General features: G+C 42.6%; 2 protein-coding genes across 2 annotated transcripts; one reads left to right on the top strand and one right to left on the bottom strand.

Moving 5' to 3' along the window:
- Window positions 1-229: 229 nt before the first annotated feature.
- On the bottom strand, window positions 230-3,283 carry GUCA2A (guanylate cyclase activator 2A). Its single transcript, XM_075278827.1, has 3 exons — window positions 3,208-3,283; window positions 1,675-1,876; window positions 230-394 (listed from the first exon to the last, which is right to left on the bottom strand). The coding sequence occupies exons 1-3, from the start codon at window positions 3,268-3,270 to the stop codon at window positions 330-332; spliced, it is 330 nt and encodes a 109-aa protein (XP_075134928.1). The 5' UTR covers window positions 3,271-3,283; the 3' UTR covers window positions 230-329.
- Window positions 3,284-22,271: 18,988 nt separating this feature from the next.
- On the top strand, window positions 22,272-26,349 carry LOC142209780 (neuromedin-U receptor 2-like). The gene is made up of 2 exons (XM_075278825.1): window positions 22,272-23,148; window positions 25,940-26,349. Exons 1-2 carry the CDS (start codon window positions 22,272-22,274, stop codon window positions 26,347-26,349), a joined length of 1,287 nt encoding a protein of 428 aa, XP_075134926.1.
- The last annotated feature ends 1,310 nt before the right edge of the window (window positions 26,350-27,659 follow it).

The following is a 27,659-nucleotide window of genomic DNA, read 5'->3' as shown; positions in this document are numbered from 1 at the left end:
TGCTGTATATGGTCATGTATACTGTCTTGTGTGTTGTCCTGTATATCGTGTTGTCATCTATTTGTCAGTGATGTGTTTTTTATGTGCTCTTATATGATTTGCAGCCTGCACTCTCCTGTAGTGGGAAGTCATTTATTTGTCGTTCTTCTCCAATGTCACCGCTGATCTCCAGTGTCACCGCTGATCTCCAGGATTCATGTTTCATATCAGTGATCAGTACAGACAATACTTAAGGGGATCCCATGACAGTATTTATTAATATGTAGCATCACATGACACAGAAGATTCTCCATAATAAACAATCAGATCAGATCAGTGGCAGCGGACGACTAGCAGCCAGAGCAGGCTGCGAAGGCACAAACTTCACATGCGTCCATATTATCTGCAATTTGTTCTGGAAGGAAACATATAGATCGTATAAATTTATATAGAAGTACACAAGTGCGTACATAGCAGTATACCAAATATTCTACAAGGTATAAAAAACGTAAAACCAATAGGAGTAAATGTTAAAAAAAATTAAAAATTCAGTATAGAGAGATTAGATTATGTGTTTCTGAGTGCAGGGATGATGGGAATAATATATGGGGAAGTTTTATGGAGACTGGGTTGTCATCCTCCCCCTCCCCTTATCACACACTCGTCGCCACATCTTATTTCATTTGAGTGGAGTGGGCAACATAAAAGAGAAAAAAGTCAACCTTATTCCTGGCCTTTGGGGTCATCATGATGGGAAGGATGTATTACGTGTATTTATTATATAAATGTCAAGACATGATATGGAAGGTTAGTAAACACTAGGTTGGGGGAAGGAAAATGCAGCTGGATTTTATTCTAGAACTTATTAATGGATGACCTATTCTTAGGATAGCCCATCAAATGAAGATTGGTGGGGGTCCAACTCCCGGGTCCCTGACAATCAGCTGTTTGAAGAGACTGCAGCATTCAGGTAATTGCTATGGAGTTTTCACAGAAAACCAAGAACAGCACCGTATATTTGTATAGTGACCATTCTTGGTATTGCAGCTAAGCCTATTCACTTGCATGGGACTGAGCTGCAAACAGGCCATGTTACTGATGAATGTGGCGTCTCATGTGAAGCAGAAGCAACGCTTTAGAGAGTGCTGCAGCTGCTTCAACAACTGATCCATGGGGTCCCGGCTGTCAGACCCCCACTGATCTTCAGTGAATGACCTATCCTAAGGATAGATCTTCAATTAAGAAGGCTTGGTAAGTGACTTTAATGTAACGGACAATGGACGATCTGGTGACATTATAAAGTATATGGAATAATGGTGGTCGTCATTCCCATTTCTATCTTCTGCTCCAGACTCTGAAGTGCTTATTTATTATATTATTATATTATGTATTAATAGAGATGAGCGAACACTGTTCGGATCAGCCGATCCGAACAGCACGCACCCATAGAAATGAAAAATTATTAACCCTTTATTATAAGGGTTCAGCAAGTAATTGTTTCATTGTGACATGAAAGGTTCTACAATTTCCCATAGACTTTCTATATACTGACAGCTGTTAGCAGAGAATTTGTAAACCTTAAGGAATTAAGAAAGTGATTGGGAAATTGTGAAAGGTAACAATGAGAGCCCTTCATATACTGATCGGATTGTGTTGTGACATCTCAGAACATTCATGACTACAGGCGTTCCTTACCAAGTCCATGCAGCGTCTCTGTGATCAGGGTGGGCTGGTTACTGTTGCACAGTTCCTGCAGTTCGGGTAACGCATGGTTGCTGCAGATCTCCTGATCTGATATGATATGGTCGCTCAGTACAGGACTGTCAGCCTGATTTTTGTCATCCAAAACTGCTTTCAGCTTCTTGACAGTCTCCAGAGGAAAGGTGAAATCTCCCACCTGTAAAATGTACAAAAGACACAAAATGTCAGACTATGCAGGTTGTGTGTCTATGTGTGAGGGTAAATATGGTCAGAAAGTATATCCCACAATATAACACCTATAAGCTCTGTGACCCATGTCTGTAGAGCCCCCTTCATATTTCAGATTCTCAAGACATATCCACCCTCCTAATTCATGGGACACTGTGTAGCAAGCTACATATACAGTATCTATCCATCTGTCTGTCTGTCTATCTATCTATCTATCTATCTATCTATCTATCTATCTCTCTATCCATCTATCTATCTATCTATCTATCTATCTATCTATCTCCTATCTATCTATCTATCTATCTATCTATCTGAACCTCCCACGCTCGTATACAAAACTTCTCCCGAGCTGCACCACCTCTCTGGAATGCTCTACCCCGGACAATCAGATTAACTCCCAATTTCTACAGTTTCAAACGCAAACTAAAGACACATCTTTTCAGACAGGCCTATCACAATTTCTAACGTAAACCCTTCTGTATTATAATTAGAATCCCCAAAATTTAACCCTCCTCTGTCCCCGCTCCCACATTACCCCACATGATATGATGCCGTTTCAGGCTAACTTTATAGGTCCAAGCTCCATCCACATGTTACAGGACACCACTAGTGGTGGCTCATAAAGTTTTGTTTATGTAATGACAGTCACCTCTATTACAAAAGTGTCTGACCTCTGTATAAGCAATGTCGCCCCTGCTACCTCTTGTGTCACCCCCTCTACCTCATAGATTGTAAGCTCTTGCGAACAGGGAAATTACTTTCTTTGTAATGTATCTTTCTGTCTGTATTTGAACCCTACAAATTGTACAGCGCTGTGGAATATGTTGGCGCTATATAAATAAAATTTATTATTATTATTATTTAGCTATCTAGCTACATCCACAAATCTGGGAACCAATCCATTTGCCATCCATTCTTTCCACAGACCCATGCAACAACAAGCTTGGACTGCAAAACGGAAAGGAATAAGACCTTTCCTGTACTTTACACCAGGGTTTATGACCCCCTACACGGATCCATGATAAAAGACAGTCATATGTATGGGACTATAAAAGAATGGGTCAGTGTACTATTAAAAACCAGATAGCACACTGACCAAGACTGTAGCCATGTGCATGTAGCCGAGGCCTCTCTCAATGAACAATCATCCTATAAGTCCCAGTGACGATTAACCATATAAGCAGAGGACCCACTATTATACCCCATGTCTTATAGTCCCTGTCACTGCACCGAGAAGCATTCAGCCAGATCTACCTAGTGCATTGATGGTCCTCAGATCCCTGAGGTTGTAGCTCTTACCTTCACCATAACTTCTGCACTGACGTGCGAGAGAGCGAGGAGACATACTACCAGGGTCCACATGTTGCTGGTTCTGCCTCGGCACCCCCTGCCAGCTGGTTTATATGCAGTGCACTTATCTTCCTTCTTGCTGGGATGGGTTTTGGCAGAAGATCACTGGCATCACGATAATCTTTTATGGCTTTTACAAGGTTACCTGATGTTTATTGGCCAATATCAAAAGACATCAAATGTGATCTGACATGGGAATTATTGCAAGTATTGGGGCTATAAAGTATAGGGTTAGATGAAAATATCCCGCACTTCCCCAATTCCCCTTACAAAACTAGCACAGTAATAACCAGGTTCAGTAACAGACCCTAATGGATAGTTTTTGCTGGGTGCCTTTCAGATCCAGGTGTCTTTGACACTCCATGGCTGTAGATCCTGTTTGTTGTTCCTTGTTATCATGGTGATATCTTATCTCTCAGGTGTGCTACTTGGTTATGATCGGAGATATCTCCTCTCATCCTGGGATTGGCATCATCATCTTACCAGCCAAGTACAATAAAGAACCTGACCGACTGTCAGATGCCAAGCCAAGGGTGTTATAAGTCCCTAGAAGTAGGGTTACTTACCAATATCAGCGCCTGGTCGCAGGGATGATGGTCTGGTTCTATGCCATTCTCCTCTTTTTAGGGATGTTATCCCAAAATAAGTCATTTTTATGTACCTATAGAGTGTTATAGGGTATTGCATGATTTCTATAATGTGTCTTTGCATTGGTCTTGGTCAAAGGGGCATATACTTGAGGCTAGTGTTATGTGAATACTCAAAGAAGCAGCAATTGTATTTCATGCTACCCCATGGGTGTTTTTGGGAGATTGTATAAGATAAGATAAGATAATCCTTTAATAGTCCCACAGTGGGGAAATTTCAGTATGTTACAGCAGCATAGTAATACAGATACAGGATAATACACAGTAATATATTACAGACGTAGGCACACATATGCTGAGAAGAGAAGATATACTAGGAGTCCGTAGCAGCTAAGGAATGGAAGACAAAGAAGGAAGACTTCATAGTCATTAGTTCTCTGTGCGGAGTGTCTTCGCTTGGACTGATGTAGATTATACAGCCTGGTCGCGGTTGGAAGGAAGGACCTGCGATAGCTCCTTCTCACACTTGGGGTGAAGCAGACGGTCACTTACAGTGCTGCCAAGTGCCATCAAGGTCTCATACATGGGGTGGGATTTGTTCTCCTGCATGGAGGTCACCACAGACAGTATCCTTCTGTCACCCACCACCTGTACTGGGTCCAGGGGGCTCCCCAGGACAGAACTGGCCCTTCTGATCAGCCTGTCAAGTCTATTTCTGTCCCTGGTTGATATACTGCTCCCCCAGCAGGCCACACCGAAAAAGATGGCAGAAGCAACTACAGAGTTGAAAAAGGCAGCAAGAAGTGTCCCCCGGACTCCGAAGGCCCTCAGCCTCCTGAGCAGGTAGAGTCTGCTGTGGCCCTTTCTGTGCAGCGCCTCCAGGTGATCAGCCCAGTCTAGTTTATTATTGAGGAGCACACCCAGATACTTATAGGTCCTGACTATCTCAATACATGTCCCCTGGATCTCCACCGGGGTCGGAGCACTTCTCCGTTTACTAATGTCCACCACCATCTCCTTGGTCTTCCCAGCATTAATCCTGAGCTGGTTCTGCTGGCACCATTCAACAAAGTCCCGGTTTATGTCTCTGTATTCCCTATCGTCGCCATCAGTGATAAGGCCGACTATAGCAGAGTCATCGGAGTACTTCTGTAAGTAACAGCTGGGTGAGTTGTGCCTAAAGTCAGCAGTGTACAGTGTGAAGAGGAATGGGGCAAGAACTGTACCTTGTGGTGCCCCCGTACTACAGATCAGTGTCAGACACACAGTCCTGGGCTCTCACATACCGAGGGCGGGTTGTCAGGTAGTCTAGGGTCCAGTTGGACAGGTGATGGTCCACACCTTCAAGGTTCAGCTTTTCCCCCAGTAGCCCTGGCTGAATGGTGTTGAACACACTGGAGAAGTCAAAGAACATTATTCTCACAGTGTTCCCGGGTTTCTCTAGGTGAGAGAGAGCTCTGTGAAGAATGTGAATGATGGCGTCATCTACCCCAATGCCCGGCTGGTAGGCAAACTGGAGGGGGTCCAGAGCGGAGCTCACTGGGGGGCGTAGGTGTGTCAGGACCAGTCTCTCTAGGACCTTCATCAGGTGGGATGTCAGTGCTACTCATACTTTCCATACTAATGTTGAAGGGGCTTATAGAGTCAAAAACCACCAAGTCTAACCCAATCCGATTCTGTTTTATTATTCAGATGGCTAGAAGTTTGGAGGAGCATTTATACTAAGGAACGGGGAAGGAGGGCAATATAGTGTACAATACACATACATGCTCGGCCCAGCTAAGAGGTGCAGGGGTACAGAACTGGAACATGGGAAAGTGTGGCTTCAGCCTATACCTAAAAGATTGGTCAGCTGATATCCAGGAGGCCCTCATACACATTACGTTCGGCCTATATACGGTAATATGTAAGAGTTTTAGGCATGTGTGTAAAAAATGCTGCAAAGTAAGAATGCTTTGGTATGAGCGTTGTTTGGAGAAGGAGTCCTGGAAGTGATGATATGGCCCCCAAAGAGCCCTGATCTGAATATCATCCAGTCTGTCTGGGATCACAAGAAAAGACAGAAGGATTGGAGCAAGTGACATCCACAGAAGATCTGTGCTTAGTTCTCCAAGATGGCGGGAACAACCTCCCTACCCAGTTGAAGACAGGAGACATGAAGCGGTTTATGGTAGTAGTAGTAGTGGCAGCAACAATACAGTATGGGATATAATGTACAAGCAGACAGTGGCAGATTAGGCAACTGAAGATGGGCAAACCTCTCAAGATTTGTTTTATTTCAGGTTCGGCCGCCTCGGGTTCCAGATTTTTTGTTATTATACTCTGGGGTCCAGTGGCGTAACTAAAGCCTTGTGTGTCCTCGTGCAATCTTTTATCCGGTGCCCCCTACCTCATCCCTACAGTGAATTCTTGATGGTGACGGTTACAGGTGCTAAGGAGTTTAATCTTCCTTAGTGTGGTTCGGGTAATCTGCGGGTCTCCTTGGCTTATAGGTCAGTTGGAAGCCACAATCTCAATACTGATGCCAGTGCTTATGGGCCCCCTAAGTCTCCTGGACGCTCTGCACCCCCTCAAGTTACGCCCCTACTAGGGTCTCTAGAAAATCACAAACAATCCTACTTAGCTCCCTCCTCGCGGCATCTGCGGCTCTTTCTGGGTCCTCTTTCGACTCCAGAATAATTTACTACAATATTGCAGTTTGTCCAAGCACAGACAATTGTCGATTTCTTTAAAAGCCAAACAATTTGGAATATTTGGGTCAAACCTAAGTTGGTTTTGCCCATCTCTAGTGATAAATGGACTCACTGCCAGCAGTTTCAGATCTATTCGTTGTCATCATTTGGAGGGAAGTGAAAAACTTTATTTTCACAAATGCAATATTTTCCACAGATACGAAGGACAATACATGAATACAAATATTTATATTAATAAAAGGTAAGTAAAGATTGTATCCAGCACTTCATTCTATTATATCTGTAGCTTTATAATATTACAGTGTGAGCATCCATAGAGAATATAAAGTAGATATATAGCATCGCTGTACTTGTGACCTGTTTCGAACTTGCTACAGTCCTTTATTACGTATAGGGGAGATCTAGTATATAAAATGATTCTAGACTTGTCAGTCCTCAATTACATCATTATTGTAGAATATCAGTGAATGATGTGATGAAGATCGGCAATAACTGGAGCAGCCCTCGCAGCAATGTCCGCACTGCCACTGGCTGACTCCTATCTCTCTCTAGAATCTGTCTATCAATATATTGTAAATCTAAACTTCTCCTTATCTCAGTATAAAATACATTCACGGACACTAATCCATTATCTATCTGTTTTCTGTCTTTGATTGTCTCGCGGTCTCTGACGTCTTCTGTCTCCTATCTGTAGCCCCACAAAGCAGCGGTATGACGTGATTGGGCTGATCTATAGTGGTCATGACCCATCCTCTGAATAATCCGTAACCCTACCTATAGTCCATGATTGGCTGTGCTAGAGGGAGGCTGCCTGCAAGGCATTATGGGAAAGTCTCAGAGCTATAAAATCGATACATTTTGGAACTTGCTAAATTGATTTGCTCATCTCTAACCATGATGTCATGAAGAAGGAACAGGCAGGACACAGACAAGATGCAGGCAGCCATGATAGGGGGAAAATATAAAATTGCTTAAAGTGGCAGGGTGCATTATACGATTCACTTTTGTCATCCGCACAAGGTCTGGTCCTTTTATAGATCTTCTCAATGATTCTGCCTTTACTGCACCCTTTAACCCCTTAAGGACCCGGCCATTTTTTGGTTTCGCATTTTCGTTTTTCCCTCCTCACATTTCAAGAGCCATAACTTTTTCATTTTTCAGTTCACAGAGTCACATGATGGCTTATTGTTTGCGGGACAAATTGTACTTTGTAATGGCACCATTCAATATGCTGTGCAATGTACTGGGAAGCTGGAAAAAAATTCAGAATGAGGCGCAATTGGAGAAAAAATGCATTTGCGCCATTTTCTTATGGGTTTAATTTTTACAGCGTTCACTGTTTGGTACAAATGACATGTTACCTGTGTTCTACGTGTCAGTACGAACGCGGTGATACCAAATTTATATAGTATTTGAAATGTTTTGATACTTTTAAAAAAATGATAAACTTTGCAAAATAGAAAACATTTTTTGTGTCATCATGTTCTAACACCTGTAACTTTTTCATATTTCCATGTATGGAGCTGGTTGTGGTGTCTTTTTATGCGGGACAAGATGACGTTTCTATTGATACCATTTGGGGAAAGATCTGATGGTTTGATCACTTTTTATTCAATTTTTTATAGGAGGCAAAGTGTTGAAAAAAACGCTTTTTGGCGGTTTTTATTTTTTTTGCCGCTACGCCGTTCGCAGTACGGGATAAATGTTTTAATATTCTAATAGTTCGGGCATTTTGGAGCGCGGGGATACCTAATATGTTTATGTTTAATGTTCTTTAATTACTTTTATAGCTAATCTAGGGAAAGGGGGGTGATTTGAACTTTTATATTTTTTTTATTTTTTTAATACTTTTAAAAACTTTTTTTTTTTCTTCTGTTACATTTATGATCAGACCCCTTAGGTACCTTGAAACCTAGGGGGTCTGATCGCCCATACTATTCACTGCAATACTACAGTATTGCAGTGAATAGCAAAATCGCAGCACTTCTATTAGACGAGGCCTCTGGCCTCTGGCATCGTCTAATAGATCTCGTGCAGAGACAAGCCTGGAAGCCTTCAATAGGCTTCCGGCTGTCATAGCAACCGATCACCGCCCTCATGTGACGTTCAGGAGGGCGGCGATCGGCGAAACATGGCGGCGCCCATGCCGCCGGCGCCGTTTACACACTGCGGTCACGTTTGACCGCAGTGTGTAAAGGGTTAACAGCAGCGATCGGCTCGGGCACCGACCGCTGCTGTTATTGGCAGGTCCTGGCTCTATGATACAGCCGGCATCTGCCGTGTATGGAGCGAGCTCAGCGTGTGAGCTCGCTCCATACATCCCCATGCGACCCATGACGTACAGTTACGTCAAGGGTCGCTAAGGGGTTAAGGGACAGACTAGGCCCACAGTTGTTGCCGCAGTCCTGTGATAATACATGGGAGAAGCATATGCCCAACAAAGATTTTATACCTTAAATCGCGCCTCTTGCCGCAGAACTTTGCACCCCACTTTTGCAAAAAATAAATAAAAATAAGAACTTGCTGGATTAGACTGAACAACCTGAAGGTAGAGGAGACTCAGGACTGAGATCTCGCAGAGTGCATTCCTATTCCTTGGGTTAATGATGGACGTTCCCCTTTCATTATCTCCTGTAATGCTATTAAAGTTATTCATTACATGAAGGATGTCAGATTCTGGTTAATCAGCAATGAAAGGGTCAATCATAGGGGGGGGGGGGGGGATGTTGCAATGCTGGTCACTCATTGCAGGCTATATATTATATGGGACTCCATAAAGAAGTCAGCTCCATCCACAGCCCTGCCAGGGTCTTGTTATGAGTGGTGGGAAACACATAGAAGTTATGGACCTGGGTGCAGACTAAGAGATGAATATTGTTGTAGCACCAAATAATACACAACAAGTAATAGTTAATAGATTTACCTGGGGTCTAGGACAGAGAAGAGGTTAATGACTGTTTCCCTGGTGGTCCTGGTGTTAGGAAATAGCAGATGATAATTCCCCAGAAGCTGCTGGTGAACCCTGGAGGGAGGGGCACAAGCGACAGTGAGCCCTAAACTGAAGCCCCCCGCTTTCCCTTCCTATTGCCAGACCCTATCCTAAGTGATAGGCGACAACCACGAGGACAAACCCTCCCTGAATACGTGAAACACAAAACGCAGACAAGATGCACAACAACAAAGGGAGGTCAGGTAGCCAGGGTTCGGTAACAAGAGAGCGATGCAGTGCCAAAACGGAGTCAAGAGAATAGTCAGTAGGAAAGCCAGAGGTCAAGGATCAGTATACAAGTAAATAAACGCAAAAGATACCAGAAAGCTAGAGGCAATAACCGGCACCAGTGTGACTGTGAGCCAAGACTAAATAGGGAAGGAAGAACCCGCCCAGAACCTGACAGGAAGAAAAGCTGTCAATCACAGGCAAGACAGATTAACCACTTAATGAACAGAGGCAACCTAGGCAGAAGACGGGTGTGGTGCAAAACAAATTAAGGACTAGAGCCGTGTTCACACAGTGCAACTAAAAACCTTAAGCAGATTGTCAAACTGCACACGCCTCCGGCGCCGCAGCATGCGAGCAGAGGGTGGCGCAGAGGCCCGAACAGGCAGAGATGTTACACCTGGGCTGTGAAGGGGTTTATGAACGGCAGGAAAATAGATTATTATAGCATGTCTGGTATCCAGGGGGTTACTCATTCCTCCAGGCTTCGACATTGTCCGTGTAACAAAAGGCTGAGACTAGAATGGACTAAGACATTCCCAAACTCATCCAGACTGCTCCTTTTGGTCCCCCTTCTTGAATCAACTGCTATCCATTCTCCCATCTCTCTCAAAGACGGCTCCAATAGTTCCACGTATCACAGACTGCTCCTCATATTTCCTAATTCCTAGCCTCTCAAACTCTGCCTCCATGTTACTTTGCCTCTCACAGACTGCTCCCCATGTTACTTTGCCTCTCAAACTCTGCCTCCATGTTTCTTTCCCTCTCACACACTGCTCCCCATGTTACTTTCCCTCTCGCAGACTGCTCCCCATGTTACTTTGCCTCTCACAGACTGCTCCCCATGTTACTTTCCCTCTCACACACTGCTCCCCATGTTACTTTGCCTCTCGCACACTGCTCCCCATGTTACTTTCCCTCTCGCAGACTGCTCCCCATGTTACTTTGCCTCTCACAGACTGCTCCCCATGTTACTTTGCCTCTCAAACTCTGCCTCCATGTTTCTTTGCCTCTCACAGACTGCTCCCCATGTTACTTTGCCTCTCACAGACTTCTCCCCATGTTACTTTGCCTCTCACAGACTGCTTCCCATGTTACTTTCCCTCTCACAGACTTCTCCCCATGTTACTTTGCCTCTTGCAGATTGCTCCCCATGTTACTTTGCCTCTCGCAGACTGCTCCCCATGTTACTTTGCCTCTCTTAGACTGTTCCCCATGTTACTTTGCCTCTTACAGACTGCTCCCCATGTTGCTTTGCCTCTCGCAGACTGCTCTCCATGTTGCTTTGCCTCTCACAGACTGCTCCCCATGTTGCTTTGCCTCTCACAGACTGCTCCCCATGTTGCTTTGCCTCTTACAGACTGCTCTCCATGTTACTTTCCCTCTCGCAGACTGCTCTCCATGTTACTTTGCCTCTCACAGACTGCTCCCCATGTTACTTTGCCTCTCACAGACTGCTCCCTATGTTACTTTGCCTCTCACAGACTGCTCACCATGTTACTTTGCCTCTCACAGACTGCTCCCGATGTTGCTTTGCCTCTCACAGACTGCTCCCCATGTTACTTTCCCTCTCACAGATTGCTCCCCATGTTGCTTTGCCTCTCACAGACTGCTCCCCATGTTACTTTGCCTCTCGCAGACTGCTCCCCATGTTACTTTGCCTCTCATAGACTGCTCCCTATATTACTTTGCCTCTCGTAGACTGCTCCCCATGTTACTTTGCCTCTCACAGACTGCTCCCTATGTTACTTTGCCTCTCGTAGACTGCTCCCCATGTTACTTTCCCTCTCACAGACTGCTCCCCATGTTACTTTGCCTCTCGTAGACTGCTCCCCATGTTACTTTGCCTCTTACAGACTCCTCCCCATGTTACTTTCCCTCTCATAGACTGCTCCCCATGGTTTCCCTCTTTCCTTACCATACACAGATTACTCTCCATCCCTCCTCTGATACAAAGACTTTCCCCCATGCTTCTAATGTCCTCATCTTACAGACTGCTCCCATAGTCCTCAGTTCCTCTCCCACAGACTGCTCCCCATGGGTACCCCTCAAACAGATTGATACTCCATGTGCCCTCTGTTACACAAGTTTATCCTTACGTCTCCTCTCTCACAGAGTCCTCTACCTCTATACAATCTGCTACTTATGCCCCCCTCATGCAATGACTGCTCTTTATACCTTCTATCACAGATTGCCCCCCCCTCCACCCAGATTATTCCAAGACTATCATACAATTATCCTTATGATTGGGCAGAGCAATTCAGGAGCATGCTTTTCATTCATGAAGGGTAGAGCTCAGCAGCAGACTTTCCCTACTGGGCAGTCTAATGGAAATTCATATTTGTTAGTTGCCCCCATAACACTGGATTAGCGGTCTCTCCCATCCCCCTAATACCCACCACCAGGAGCAAATGTACCCCACAAGCTGTACTCGGGGGTCAGATTCTGAATACATGAGAATATTTCTGGGATACACTGTATTAGGTGTAGCAGTGACTTATTTGTCTTTAGGGACAGACCCTGCGCTCTGGGAACTATAATCTTCTTATGGCTGATAATGATTATTTTCCAATCAATAAATCTTAATTGCGGCACAAACAAGAAAACAGTGAAATGAATGATTGGACCCGACGCAAGAGATGGGTGTTGTGTGGGGCGGAATCCAGATGGAGCCAAACACTGTGTCAGATTTTTTTTTTTTGGCCTCATAAATTATATAGTAATAAAAATTTGATCATTAAGGACTCAATTACCGTCACTCTGAAAGACCAACAATTGGAGTGATCATCAACCAGAATCATCATCAGTCAGAAAGACCAACAATCAAGAACCCATGATGTTAAATAATGATGATGATGATGATTGAGGACACTGATTGAGACATTGTAGGTGTCTTGGACTGATAATGATATTGACTGAGTTAATCAATCAGAATATTCATTAAACATCAATCACAATCATCAATTAAAATGATCACACAGAACCTTCGTCTTTATCCTCATCATCCTCTCATCTGCTTGGGTTGTGTGGATAATATGGCTTATTGACGTCGCGCGGTAATATATTATTGATGATCTGACTTGTGGTATTGTCATAAACAAATAATGGCTGTCCCTAGATTATTGTATGACGGCTGTGGAGGGTGTCAGCTCCAGGATGACAGATGGCAGCTGTCCAGGAAACACGTGAGGGGATAACACCATCACAGGCCATCAGCGTCCACGACTACGGTCAAACAAAACCTACAAATCTTATCCTTATTTAAAGGGCCAGTGAACCTTTGGGTCCAGCGCTGGATGGAAATTTGAGTTAAATTTGGAAAGTATCCTTAAAGGGATCCTATCATTGGATACTTTTTTTTTTTTTCTCGATAACACATAGGAATAGCCTTAAGAAAGGTTATTCTTCTCCTACCTTTAGATGTCTTCTCTGCGCCGCCGTTCGGTAGAAATCCTGGTTTTCTTCAGTATGCAAATGAGTTCTCTCACAACATGGGGGCGGGCCCAATGCTGCCAAAGAACTCTCCAGCGACGCCTCCATCTTCTTCAGGAACGCCCTCTCCCTGTGTCTTCTTCCCACGGCCACAAGAAAATGGATGTATTGGGGCCACATGGTGGCTCAGTGGTTAGCACTGCAGCCTTGCAGCGCTGGAGTCCTGGTGTTCAAATCCTGCCAAGGGCATAAAACCATCTGCAAGGAGTTTGTATGTTCTCCCCGTGTTTGCATGGATTTCCATCCCATATTCCAAAGACATACTGATAGGGAAAAATGTACATTGTGCGCTCTATGTGGGGCTCACAATCTACATTTAAAAAAAAAAAAAAAAAAGAAAATGGATGCTTACACAGTAAGCATACACATCAGCTCTGCCCGAGGCCTAGAAGTTTGAAACCCGGGACAGAATAAGACACAGGGAGAGGGCGTTCCAGAAGAAGATGGAGGTGTCGCTGGAGAGTTCTCTTGCAGCATTAGGGACGCCACCAGTGCAGTTTGAGCGCTGGGTCCCGCCCCCAGTGCTGCGGGAGAACTCATTTGCATATCAAAGAAAACCCAGATTTCTACCGAACGGTGGCACGGAGAAGACATCTAAAGGTAGGAGAAGAATAGCTTTACTTAAGGCTATTCCTACATGTTAGTTAGAAAAAAAGGGATTCCAATGATAGGAAACCTTTAAGAACACTACAGAGCTTCTCCCCATCCTGAAATTGCTTTTTCCAGCTTGAAATGGCTTATAACAAGGAGCAGCAGATTTTACTTGCCTGTATAGCATAGTAACAGACTGTAGAGAGTCTCACGTTGTGTGTTATATACACATTATGCACAGATCATTTATTCTTGTTGCCTTTTCTCAAGAAAAGATGAGGAATATTTCAGAAAATTTATCCCGTCAGTTCCTCTGTATGGCCACCAAGTGGCAGCAGAGTCCAGGCTGCACCCCAGGAGATTCCATAGGGCACAATATTGTGGATGGTAGACTATGGGCTCATTTATTAACAATAAATTACATATAAGAAACACATTCAAGATATACCATAAACATGAATATAACATACCATGAAATGTACATTTTATATGCAACATATAAGATAATATTGTAAAGTGCTGCTGAACATGTTGGCGCTATATAATAATAATATAATAATAAATTTTATTTAAATAAAATATTATTATTATTATTATTATTATTATTATTATTGTTATATTATTATTATTATTATTATTATTATTATTATTATTATTATTATTATATTAGAAAAGATCCTAGATGGCAGCACTTGTTATTATCAGATATCAAACTGGATATAGAGAATTCTTACCCGAAGTCGCTGTCCATTACTGATGTGCCCTGTACCATTGCTCCTGCATACAGCACAACATAGCGACACATCATATTATACACAAGACATAAAGTCTATGGGGTGACTGTCTGAGACAGCCCTTACAAACTCTATGGGGTGACTGTCCGTGACAGCCTTTACGTGCTGTTTCAGACTGCAGATCATTGATTTAGGTATCTAGTCTGGGGTCTGTATATATGTATTGCACACTGTACATGATGTCACCTGCTGTTACATATAATATACTACATATTTCATACAGTATACTTCATATTACGTGGTGCGTGTCATATTACATATGATGCTAGGTTCACACACCCTCAAAGCGTCTGTAACTACCAGCCTGCCTTCTCTATACTGATCCAATAACCCACCAACTCTGTTACAGACCCTGACCCCCTGGTCAGCTGTACCCCAGTTACTAGAGAGATCTGTTCCTGGCTGAATATAATACATGTTGTGTTAATTCTTGTTACCAGCACAGTTCGTGTTTAATGGGTTCCTATCTGCAAACATGTAGGAAGATTCTTTGTGTCTCTGTTGCTCAGATCAAGGCCATAGCTCTATATCCAAGCAACCAGGCGGGTGGGAGAGAGGATTGTGCGTTCCTATTGTGTACTCCCAGCAGCCTCCACAGCTATGCCGCACACAATGTATAGGAGTCCGCACTGTACAGAGGTTTATTCAGGAGTATACTGCTGATAACTTGTATATATACACTGTAATACTGTATTATTGTATTGTGCTACTGTCACTGCTGGGTCATTGCGATATTGCAATGGAGGTGGTGCAGTGATTCTCCAATGACTGGCACTTGGCCTATAGGTTGCACCGCGGGTTGTGTCACTCATACACTCCCCATGATATGGCATACCACGTCTATTGGGATGGGGTTCCAAAGCTCCGAATCCGACACTAAGCTGAGTGCCATTCCTGAAAGGCACGAGAATGCGACTATCTATAGATCCTGTTCCTCGTCCCAGAGTTACATAACGCATCATGCTGCCTAAAAGTTACAGGCGATCCCAATATTAATCCTACTCAAGTTTTAAACCAACGACACACACAAATGTCGTCCTTCACATGGAGGAACAAAAAGCTTTTAAATATATGTCCTACTCCAGATCCAGATTTAGTATATTTATGACAATGAGTATGGGGTCCTACATCTTAGATTGAGTGTATTTATGACAATGAGTATGGGGTCCTACATCTTAGATTTAGTGTATTTATGACAATGAGTATGGGGTCCTACATCTTAGATTTAGTGTATTTATGACAATGAGTATGGGGTCCTACATCTTAGATTTAGTGTATTTATGACAATGAGTATGGGGTCCTACATCTTAGATTTAGTGTATTTATGACAATGAGTATGGGGTCTTACATCTTAGATTTAGTGTATTTATGACAATGAGTATGGGGTCCTACATCTTAGATTTAGTGTATTTATGACAATGGGTATGGGGTCCTACATACCAGGCGCTCATTGTTCTTGTTTATCTTTAGCATAAGTAACAACTAACTCCCTATAACTTGTTTGCTCAGAGGTAATTGTATACTTAATGAGTTATCATGTATATGAACACCACAGACTGGTGTAGATATAACAGCTGTACATTGTTACATACTTAGCACAGTTGAAAAAAAAAAAACATATGTCCATCCAATTCAACCAAGGGAAGGGAAACATCATGGCAGTCTATACATGTCCCTAATCATTAAGGCTATTTTGCTCTAAAAAGACATTAAATCCTTTTTTGAAGCTATGGTCAGCTATGACTGCTGTGACCAGGCTATTCCACAGATTCATAGTCCTTACAGTATTGGACCAGCTGCTGGGGTAGGCTATTCCACAGATTCATAGTCCTTACAGTATAGATCCTGCTCCTGGGAGGGCTATTCCACAGATTCACAGTCCTTACAGTATTGGACCAGCTGCTGGGGTAGGCTATTCCACAGATTCATAGTCCTTACAGTATAGATCCTGCTCCTGGGAGGGCTATTCCACACATGCACAGTCCTTACAGTATAGATCCTGCTCCTGGGAGGGCTATTCCACAGATTCACAGTCCTTACAGTATATGATCAGCTTCTGGGGTAGGCTATTGCACAAATTCACAGTCCTTACAGTATAGATCCTGCTCCTGCGAGGGCTATTTCACACATTCGCAATCCCTACAATATAGATCCTGCTCCTGGGAGGGCTATTCCACAGATTCATAGTCCTTACAGTATAGGACCAGTTCATGGGGTAGGTTATTGCACAAATTCACAGTCCTTACAGTATAGATCCTGCTCCTGCGAGGGCTATTTCACACATTCACAGTCCTTACAGTATAGGACCATCTCCTGGGGTAGGCTAATTCCACAGATTCACAGTCCTTACAGTATAAGACCAGCTCCTGGAGCAGGCTATCCCACAGATTCACAGTCCTTACAGTATAGGACCAGCTCCTGGGGTAGGCTATTCCACAGATTCACAGTCCTTACAGTACAGGACCATCTTCCATAGACTACATACTGTATCTAATAAAAAAAAAAAAAAGTGAAATAGAAGCCTGAACAGAAACCATAGGCCCCATTCCTAACTTTGCCGTACCCCACCCCTGACTCCGACATTCCAGGATCACTTTTGAAGTGTAGCGGTTGCTATAATTGTTTCACAATTATACCCCTAAAGGCAAAACCTACTGTACCCTACTAAGATACGTATCAGGGACCCTGGCAAATTCCAGAAGAACCCCTTTAATAATTCTGATACTCCAGAGTAGGTTCCATGTGCCCGAACCCGAGACCTATGTCCGTCAGTGACTGGCCTAGATTTTAGACATAACTCACAACACTTTTCTGGCGTGGGTAATAGCACATTTGACAGATGAGACATCCTTGTGCCCCTACTTATTTTTAGAAAGTGGTAAGGGGGGGGGGGGGGCAGAAAGTGCAAAATGGTGCATTTGGTGCAGTTGTTCACCAAAGATATACCCCATACATGTCCATCTACCTCAGCAGGATCTCCTTATATAATGAAGGCACCCCAACCCAATAGTTGGGGTGCCTTCACGGGCCTGCTGAGCGTCTGTATGAAAGTGATTCCAGCTCTGACCTGAATTTTCTTTGCTGTGCCAGAGATGTCTGATCAATGTAATATAATAATGCACCCAGGGGTGTACCTATAGGGGGCGCATTTGCTACCAGGTCCCAGATCCTACTGGGGCCCCAAAGGTCCCCCCACGGAATAATATATACCACAATTGTAAATGGCAGAAGGTAGGCACCTCTGAATACACCATAAAAATATAATACCCCACAATAATGTAATAATATACCGTAATACACCCACACCCAGGGCGTGCACTGAATAGTCACTTACTCATTAAAAGTCGATTTCCTGAGCAGCAAGATTGCACTTTTACCCCAAAAAAGTATGTTCACGATGTCACGTACATGTAAGGGGGCATCAAACCTGCACTGGAATAAATTGGATGCATAGTACAGGTCAGACATGTTACATGAATGAATCTTGGACCGGAAACTGAACAAATCTTGGGAGGTTCGCCCGTCCTTAGCCGGAACGTTCTTTGCGTGTTTGGAACAGTCGTTTATAGGAATGATTGACAATCTAATGTGTATGGCCTGCTGTAGCTTTAGCTGTATCCTACTTACACAAGTCCAGCTCTTGTCCGGTTATCACTAGTTTTATAATACAATATAATTATGTAATACGCTATAAAATATAATACTGCACAATAATGTCATCACATAAAATACTAAAAACCCGCACAATATGTCATATAATCTAATATAATGTCATGTACTGTAAGATATATGGTTGTAGTGAAGCAGGTTGTTGCCATCACTTGTGGGAATGACGCACCCATCCAATCTGTCACCGGCCCCTGCCAATGCTGCAGCCTCCCTGGCAATGTCTCTCCATCCTGGCACTGGAGAGCGTGACAGGTAACCGCGCTGAATTAACCCTTGCGTTACACCGACAACGCAACACTGATGTTGGAATTTTCTGCAATTATTTCATACTATGTTAATATGTGTTGTGTAGCTGGGCATCTACAATTGCTCTCTGTTATCAGCCTTCTCCAGCGAGGCTCCTCCACAATGGACAGAATACAATCTACTATTTAATAGGATACACCACAAGGTGACTACAGGAACCAGCTGGGGGGCACTTAGTGATAAAAGTGGGTGAATCTATCATCACTCCCATCCCCTGGATGATAATGCAGCCCATAGTCCAGACATCTACCACGTCATCAACTCCTGTTCCCTCCAGAGCTGCAGTCATAATTCTGCACTTATATCATGTCTTGTACTCTAGCCACCTCTAGAGTCAGAGGCGTACATAGATATCATGTGGCCCCATAGCAAAAGTGAGATCCCCCTACGAGTAGGGTAAAAAGATCTCAGTATAACAATGGGGCTCTTCCCTCCGCCAACAGACTCCACCAGTCCAGCTGATGGTAGAATACTAGAACTAGACATGGGCGAACCAATTCATTCCAAGTGGGGTTTGATCTGAATATCCCAAATTTGTATGGTTTTTAACAATGAACTTAAATGGACACCACAACATGCATTAGGGTAAATGATTATACTGTGGTGGACTAGGTGGAGGTCCAGCTACTGCTATACTTACCTTCCCTTGCTTCCTTGCAGGGTCTATCACTCTCTAAGAGGCGCCCGGGGCCACCGATGAGTCCTATGAGTGTCACGATGCTCGGCATGGCCATATGACCGCTCAGGCCCAATCACATTATTTACAATGGTTGACCTGTTAGATGTCAAAAGAGATCAAAGAATTGGGGCAACATGGTGGCTCAGTGGTTAGCATTGCAGCGCTGGAGTCCTGGGTTCAAATCCCGGCAGGAACAACATCTGCAAGGAGTTTGTATGTTCTCCCCGTGTTTGTATGGATTTCCTCCCATTCTACAAAGACATACTGATAGGAAAAAAAAAAAAAAGATCAAAGAGTTGTCAAAGGGACCAGAAGGCCCCCTATCCCTGGGCTCATAGTAATGGACTCCATGGTAGGTATGCCATTGTTCACATTCTGCCGTTTCCTCCCATTGTGAACCGATAGAGCGGCATTCATACTTAACAACTTCACTGAATTTATAACAATATATCCAGTCCAGACAATGCTCTGTGAGCTAAACACATCAGCAGCCGCTGTGCAAATGTTTCACTAGTCTGCAACAATGTATCAGTTTGGAGTCCGGGCTATTTCAGCTTAGGCTATGTTCACATTGGCGTTGGATTCTCTGTCCTACAAATCCCACTTTTTTAGCCGGCGGTTTCAGTTTTAAAGAATGGACACCTGACGGATCCCATCGTAGTTAATGGGCTCTGTATGTACCCGCTGTTGTGGCCGTCCTCCTAACAATGGAAAGATCAACGCTAATGTCAACCTAGTGTCACAAAGCATTGTATGGTCTGACTTCTATTGTAACAGAACCTCAGCTCGGTAAGTACTACTGCAGGACCAACCTCATATACAGACAGCAAGCAGGGATCATGAGAGCAAAGGGAAAATGAATGACAAAGTATCTGCAGTATCAGTGTGGGGACTAGGGGGTATCTATGGAAAGAGGGGTACTACAGAAGTGTTATCCAGAGGGAGACACCGGTGGGTGTTATCTATCAGGGTATATGTAAAGGGAGGTATCTGTAAGACCTCTATGGGAGGGGGGGATCTGATTCTTTGTGAGCAGGGGTATCTGTGGAGATCATTTCTGATTCTAGTGGCTGATCAAGGTACGAGGATGATTTATACATGGCAGCACTCCATCATCATCATCATCATCATCATCATCATCATCATCATCATCATCATCATCATCATCATCATCACATGGATATCTCTTCTATGAGAGGGGAGGGGGGAGGTAGCGCAGACAAGCAGTCAGAGCTCTCAGGCGATCGCTGTGCTGATGAATTTGTGTCTGTAAGATCTGGAGTTCTGGACCGATGAGGAATAATCTGTGAGTACCATGCTGGACGTTGTAGTCCCCTAGGATGGGGTCATGTGTGTAGATGTGGGGAGGGGTAACAATGGCGCACAGTCACTGGTCCAGCAACTTGAGGTCCATTATACAGGTTGAATAGGGATGGGGAAGTGTCATAAATGTGTCTGAATTATCTTATGGACTAATAACCACCACATCACTCGTAAGGCGACACTTATTATCTGTGTGTCAGCGCATTGTGTATATGATTGACTACACACACACACACACACACACACATGACACCGATACTGATACCATAAGAGACACACCATAACTGACACATTATGAGGGATACACAACAGCTAGTATAATAAATGACATAATAACTGATAGACAATGACTGCGACACAAAGACATAAACTGACATATACAGACTGGCACTCAGTGACTGTAATACATTACATATAACAATTGACACAATGGCTGACGTGTAATAAATAACACATGATTGAAATATAATAAACAACATAACATATAACTGACATATAATAACTGACACACAATGACTGACATATAATCAGCATAACTGTATATGTGACCTACAAATATTTCTTATATGAAATCAATAGAGATCACAGACCAAACCCAAATAACTCCACAATAATAAATGTATACCAAGTTGTACAGAAAACCAATTAGGGGACACACACACACACACACACACACACACACACACACACACACACACACACACACACACACACACACACACACACACGGCAGTGCACATATAATAACTAGAAAGCACAATAGATAACATATAATAACTGACATATAATAAATAACATATTTATTGTAACATATAATAACTGATACACAATGACTGACAAATAATAACTGATTCATTCTGACTACTGATAAATCCCCCTCCCCTCCCACAGCGTCATATTTGCTATTCTGTACAGTATATATTGCACTTATAATATGATAGATTAATAGGATAATATGAGGCTCCACAGAAAGCTGGTACAGTGACGCCACCTTGTGTGCAATGTTATCAGTGCAGTCAGACCGCTGCTGATCAGACATAACCTGACTGGGGTAGTCTGTGAAATGGGGCTGGGATAAAATGTCACCCTGTTTCCTGGGGGAGTTGAGAGATGGTTTGTCACCTATGTGTTACAATGTGATCAGGGTCATACTAGTAAGGTAGGGGAAGCGCACACATGGGGATCTATGTCCTGGGGATCTGTGTCCTGGGGTATCTGTGTCCTGGGGTATCTGTGTCCTGGGGTATCTGTGTCCTGGGGTATCTGTGTCCTGGGGGATCTGTGTCCTGGGGGATCTGTGTCCTGGGGATCTGTGTCCTGGGGATCTATGTCCTGGGGTATCTGCGTCCTGGGGGATCTGCGTCCTGGGGGATCTGCGTCCTGGGGGATCTGCGTCCTGGGGGATCTGCGTCCTGGGGTATCTGTGTCCTGGGGTATCTGTGTCCTGGGGGATCTGTGTCCTGGGGGATCTGTGTCCTGGGGATCTATGTCCTGGGGTATCTGCGTCCTGGGGGATCTGTGTCCTGGGGATCTGTGTCCTGGGGATCTATGTCCTGGGGTATCTGCGTCCTGGGGGATCTGTGTCCTGGGGTATCTGTGTCCTGGGGATCTCTGCCTCCTTTGTATTCGTGTACCCACAAAATGTCTTCTCTCATTACAGTGATGGCGTCAGTAGGACAAGAAGATCTCTTCTATATATGTTCTGTAGATCTTCAGCTCCAATCCTGTAACTGGACCCTGCACAATGACACGTGGGGCAGCAGTCAGAGCCAGGCCTTAGTGGTACAGAAACTCCTCTCTCGTATTCTGGGCCCCAAAATGTCATCCTTCTTCCTGCCGGTGTCACTCACCTACCTGATGATATTCCTAGTCGGAGTAGCAGGAAATCTCCTTACCTGCACTGTGATAGCAAGGCACCGGAAAATGCGAACCCCGACTAATCTTTACTTGTTCAGCCTGGCCATTTCTGACCTAATGGTCCTGGTTTTTGGAATGCCGCTAGAGACGTATGAGATGTGGCATAACTACCCCTTTCCCTTTGGGGAGGGCGGCTGCTATTTTAAGACCTTCCTATTTGAGACGGTTTGTTTTGCTTCAATCCTAAATGTGACAGCACTGAGTGTGGAGAGATACTTAGCAGTAGTGCACCCCCTTAAAACCAAACATGTCATGACCAACGCACGTGCCAGGCGGGTCATCAGTGTTGTGTGGTGCATGTCGGTGCTGTGTGCCATCCCCAACACCTCACTGCATGGCATATACTACATCTACCTGCCATCCCTAGAGAAGGTGGAGGAATCTGCTACCTGTGCCATGCTGAAGCCTAAGTGGGTCTATAACCTGATCATCCAGTTAACCACCATCTTCTTTTACTTTGTCCCTGTCTCTGTTATCACCATCTTATATCTCCTGATCGGCTGCCAACTCACCCGGGAGAGGAAATTCCCAATCAGGCGGCTAGGGAAAAGCTGCAAGGCAGATGTTACTTGGAAGATAGCACTGGAGAGTGGCAAGAGGAGGCAGATCACCAAGATGCTTAGTAAGTTGTGTCCTGTGTATCATATAAGCGGTAACTCACTCACTAGTCATATTACCGTGACCAAGCAATCACTTCTAAAATATAGCCGGAAATAGTCCTCTCCCATCATGTCTCAGAATGGAGCCCAGAATTTACTAGTCATTCCCTGCTACCAAACCATATATACAATTACTAAATTATTGCCCCATATACTATATACAAGAATATAACTACTATCATACTGCTCCTATGTACAAGAATATAACTACTATAATACTGCTCCTATGTACAAGAATATAACTACTATAATACTGTCTCCTATGTACAAGAATATAACTACTATAATACTACCTCCTATGTACAAGAATATAACTACTATAATACTGCTCCTATGTACAAGAATATAACTACTATAATACTACCTCCTATGTACAAGAATATAACTACTATAATACTGCTCCTATGTACAAGAATATAACTACTATAATACTGCCTCCTATGTACAAGAATATAACTACTATAATACTGCCCCCTATGTACAAGAATATAACTACTATAATACTGCTCCTATGTACAAGAATATAACTACTATAATACTACTCCTATGTACAAAAATATAACTACTATAATACTGCTCCTATGTACAAGAATATAACTACTATAATACTACCTCCTATGTACAAGAATATAACTACTATAATACTACCTCCTATGTACAAGAATATAACTACTATAATACTACTCCTATGTACAAGAATATAACTACTATAATACTGCTCCTATGTACAAGAATATAACTACTATAATACTACCTCCTATGTACAAGAATATAACTACTATAATACTACCTCCTATGTACAAGAATATAACTACTATAATACTACCTCCTATGTACAAGAATATAACTACTATAATACTGCTCCTATGCACAAGAATATAACTACTATAATACTGCTCCTATGTACAAGAATATAACTACTATAATACTACTCCCATGTACAAGAATATAACTACTATAATACTGCTCCTATGTACAAGAATATAACTACTATAATACTACCTCCTATGTACAAGAATATAACTACTATAATACTGCTCCTATGCACAAGAATATAACTACTATAATACTGCTCCTATGTACAAGAATATAACTACTATAATACTACTCCCATGTACAAGAATATAACTACTATAATACTGCTCCTATGTACAAGAATATAACTACTATAATACTACCTCCTATGTACAAGAATATAACTACTATACTACTCCTATGTACAAGAATATAACTACTATAATACTGCTCCTATGTACAAGAATATAACTACTATAATACTACCTCCTATGTACAAGAATATAACTACTATACTACTCCTATGTACAAGAATATAACTACTATAATACTGCTCCTATGTACAAGAATATAACTACTATAATACTGCCCCTATGTACAAGGATATAACTACTATAATACTGCTCACGAGGTACAAGAATATAACTACTATAATACTACCTCCTATGTACAAGAATATAACTACTATAATACTACCTCCTATGTACAAGAATATAACTACTATAATACTACCTCCTATGTACAAGAATATAACTACTATACTACTCCTATGTACAAAAATATAACTACTATAATACTGCTCCTATGTACAAGAATATAACTACTATAATACTACCTCCTATGTACAAGAATATAACTACTATACTACTCCTATGTACAAGAATATAACTACTATAATACTGCTCCTATGTACAAGAATATAACTACTATAATACTGCCCCTATGTACAAGGATATAACTACTATAATACTGCTCCTATGTACAAGAATATAACTACTATAATACTACTCCTATGTACAAGAATATAACTACTATAATACTCCTCCTATGTACAAGAGTATAACTACTATAATACTGCCCCTATGTACAAGAATATAACTACTATAATACTGCCCCTATGTACAAGAATATAACTACTATAATACTGCTCCTATGTACAAGAATATAACTACTATAATACTGCTCCTATGTACAAGAATATAACTACTATAATACTGCTCCTATGTACAAGAATATAACTACTATACATGCTGTGTTAAAAATAAACAAGAATGCAATGAGTTTGAAATGTCATATAACCATATTTTGTTCTCAGTAGAACATGTAATAGAAGATGAATTCTAGACATTTCTTCATTTCATTTGAAAAAAAAAAACTAATTTAGAAATTGTGTGTGTTCTGTTGTGTAACTTTCACCTTCTAATATGAGTTCTTTTGATCTATGTTCTGTTGTGTAACTTTAATCTCCTGATATGTGCCCTATGCTCTATTCTATAACCTTCACCTTATAATATATGTTCTATGCTATATTCTATAACCTTCACCTTATAATATATGTTCTATTCTGTATTCTATAACTTTCACCATATGATATATGTTCTATGTTCTATTCTAGAACTTTCATCTTCTCATATGTGACCTACTGTATATTCTATTGGGAATAAAATATGGTTTGATGAGATTTCCTATATCACTGCGTTCTTGTTTTCTTTACATTTTACAGACAAGCCCAAGTTTTTGGAATTGAGGTTGTATATTGTGTATATTGATAACTTATGACTGATGGATATGTATAAGAGTCCCTTCAGTAGCCATCTTATAACTGGTGCGTTCTGATGTCATCACTCTTGTTATAACATGATGACTAGTAGCACTTGGGTCACATGTATGTTGCTTCTACTCCATGTTATTTTTACTATCCACTATGTTATGGTTCTCTGGCTTGTTTGTCTATGTCAGGTGTGGTCGTCATCGTCTTCACCATCTGCTGGGCCCCATTCCATGTTGACCGCCTGCTGTGGAGCTTCATCATTGAGTGGACAGACTCCATGCACACTGCATTCCAGTATGTCCACATCCTGTCCGGTGTCTTCTTCTACCTGAGTGCAGCAGTGAACCCCATCATCTACAACCTCCTCTCCACCAAATTTCGGGAGTGTTTCCGTGAGATTGTCTGCAGGAACCCAGAGATCAGCCTGTCCTACAGCAGCTCTCCTGCTTTCTCCAAGATCCATAAGAGTCCTTCACACGTGGAGACCCTGACGGTGGCGTCTGGGCGAGCGTTCTCCAAAGAGGAGCTCAAGTTTTTACCCCTGAGGCTGCATTCCCAGCTAAACTGGTCACGCGATGAGGAGACGTCTTCAATGTAATAGTCCTCATGTGACCGCTCCTTGCCATGTTGTCTCCTTACATGACTTAAGTGTGACATTCAGAGCATTTTCCAGTCCTTGGTTACTAGTTACAGACACCATGCAGCAGGGTATAGGGCTGTGTGTCGCTGTATAGTGATATGTACACCCCTGTATTACACACCATAAGGATGTTCCCATAAACTTTTCATCTCTATAGAACACAGGGCCTAATACCTTATCACATGCATAGTATTATATTGTTACATTATATTATGATATTGTTACAGTGTTATATCCTTATCTTATTAACCCTTTTGACAGCCAATCACATGCATGTTTGAGAATGTTTCCGAATCTCCTGTGTCCTACATGTCGGTACACCGCGAGCCATCTGGATTGCCATACGTTTTTTATTAATATGACAGATTCTCCATGAATGGAGGAAGATTCTCTATTGTCTCGACTTTGTTTCATCTTTTTGGGGTTGAGGGGTCTCTTCTAGTATTCAGCCCACAGATGGTAATATGCAGGATATTGTACAACTAGTCCTGGCAATGACGGACGGGGTTTCCCAATGAAGGCCATTACATTACTACATTTGCACCAGGCTCACACTTGCATCTGGTTTTCGTTCTTTGGGTCTGTCGGAGGAGGCATAGAATAGGAAAATGGACACAATTGCATCCATTCTATGATGAACACGAATAGGGCCCGAGGGACCCACTGACTATAATGGGACCTGTTTGGTGTCTGATTACTTTTACTGAAATGTCTTGATGCAAATCTGCTTCCGTCTTCCTGCAGTCAGTACAGACTCTGAATATCCAAGATCCTCTTAGGAAGAATATAAGAAATGTAATATATTCTCACATATACAGTACACAATGTGTCTAGTTAACTAGTTATATACAGCAGCCATATATACAGTGCTATAGTGTCCTGATAAGTAGTTATATACAGCAGCCATATATACAGTGCTATAGTATCCTGATAACTAGTTATATACAGCAGCCGTATACACAGTGCTATAGTATCCTGATAACTAGTCCCATATACTGAGGAGCATGTCCCTGGAATGTCTTTAGGATCCAGGAGTTTCCAGTTACACCTCTGATGCTCGGTCCACACCTACTCCATTCAGGTTTCCGTTTGTGGGGTCTGCTTGGGGACCCCGTGAACAAAAACCTAATACATTTAAAAGGCTGATACCTGAGGAAACCCCATAGACTATTACAAGGTCCACCGGATTTCTGCCTGATTTCTGCCCCAAAAATTCTAAGTGAGATGGGGAACGGAATCCCTGAGCAGCCAGATATACAGCGCCACAT

Source organism: Leptodactylus fuscus, chromosome 6 (assembly GCF_031893055.1).
Source record: "Leptodactylus fuscus isolate aLepFus1 chromosome 6, aLepFus1.hap2, whole genome shotgun sequence".
NCBI lineage: Eukaryota > Metazoa > Chordata > Amphibia > Anura > Leptodactylidae > Leptodactylus > Leptodactylus fuscus.
Note: the sequence above shows the minus strand (reverse complement) of the source record. Positions and strands in the feature narration are given on the sequence as shown.

Excerpts from the sequence above, each read along its gene's own strand:
- GUCA2A (XM_075278827.1), bottom strand. The coding sequence starts at position 3,270 with ATGTGGACCCTGGTAGTATGTCTCCTCGCTCTCTCGCACGTCAGTGCA. Across the intron at positions 1,877-3,207 it reads GTGCAGAAGTTATGGTGAAG|GTGGGAGATTTCACCTTTCC; the intron begins GTAAGAGCTACA and ends TACATTTTACAG. Across the intron at positions 395-1,674 it reads AGAGACGCTGCATGGACTTG|AACAAATTGCAGATAATATG; the intron begins GTAAGGAACGCC and ends GTTTCCTTCCAG.
- LOC142209780 (XM_075278825.1), top strand. The coding sequence starts at position 22,272 with ATGGCGTCAGTAGGACAAGAAGATCTCTTCTATATATGTTCTGTAGAT. Across the intron at positions 23,149-25,939 it reads GCAGATCACCAAGATGCTTA|GTGTGGTCGTCATCGTCTTC; the intron begins GTAAGTTGTGTC and ends TGTCTATGTCAG.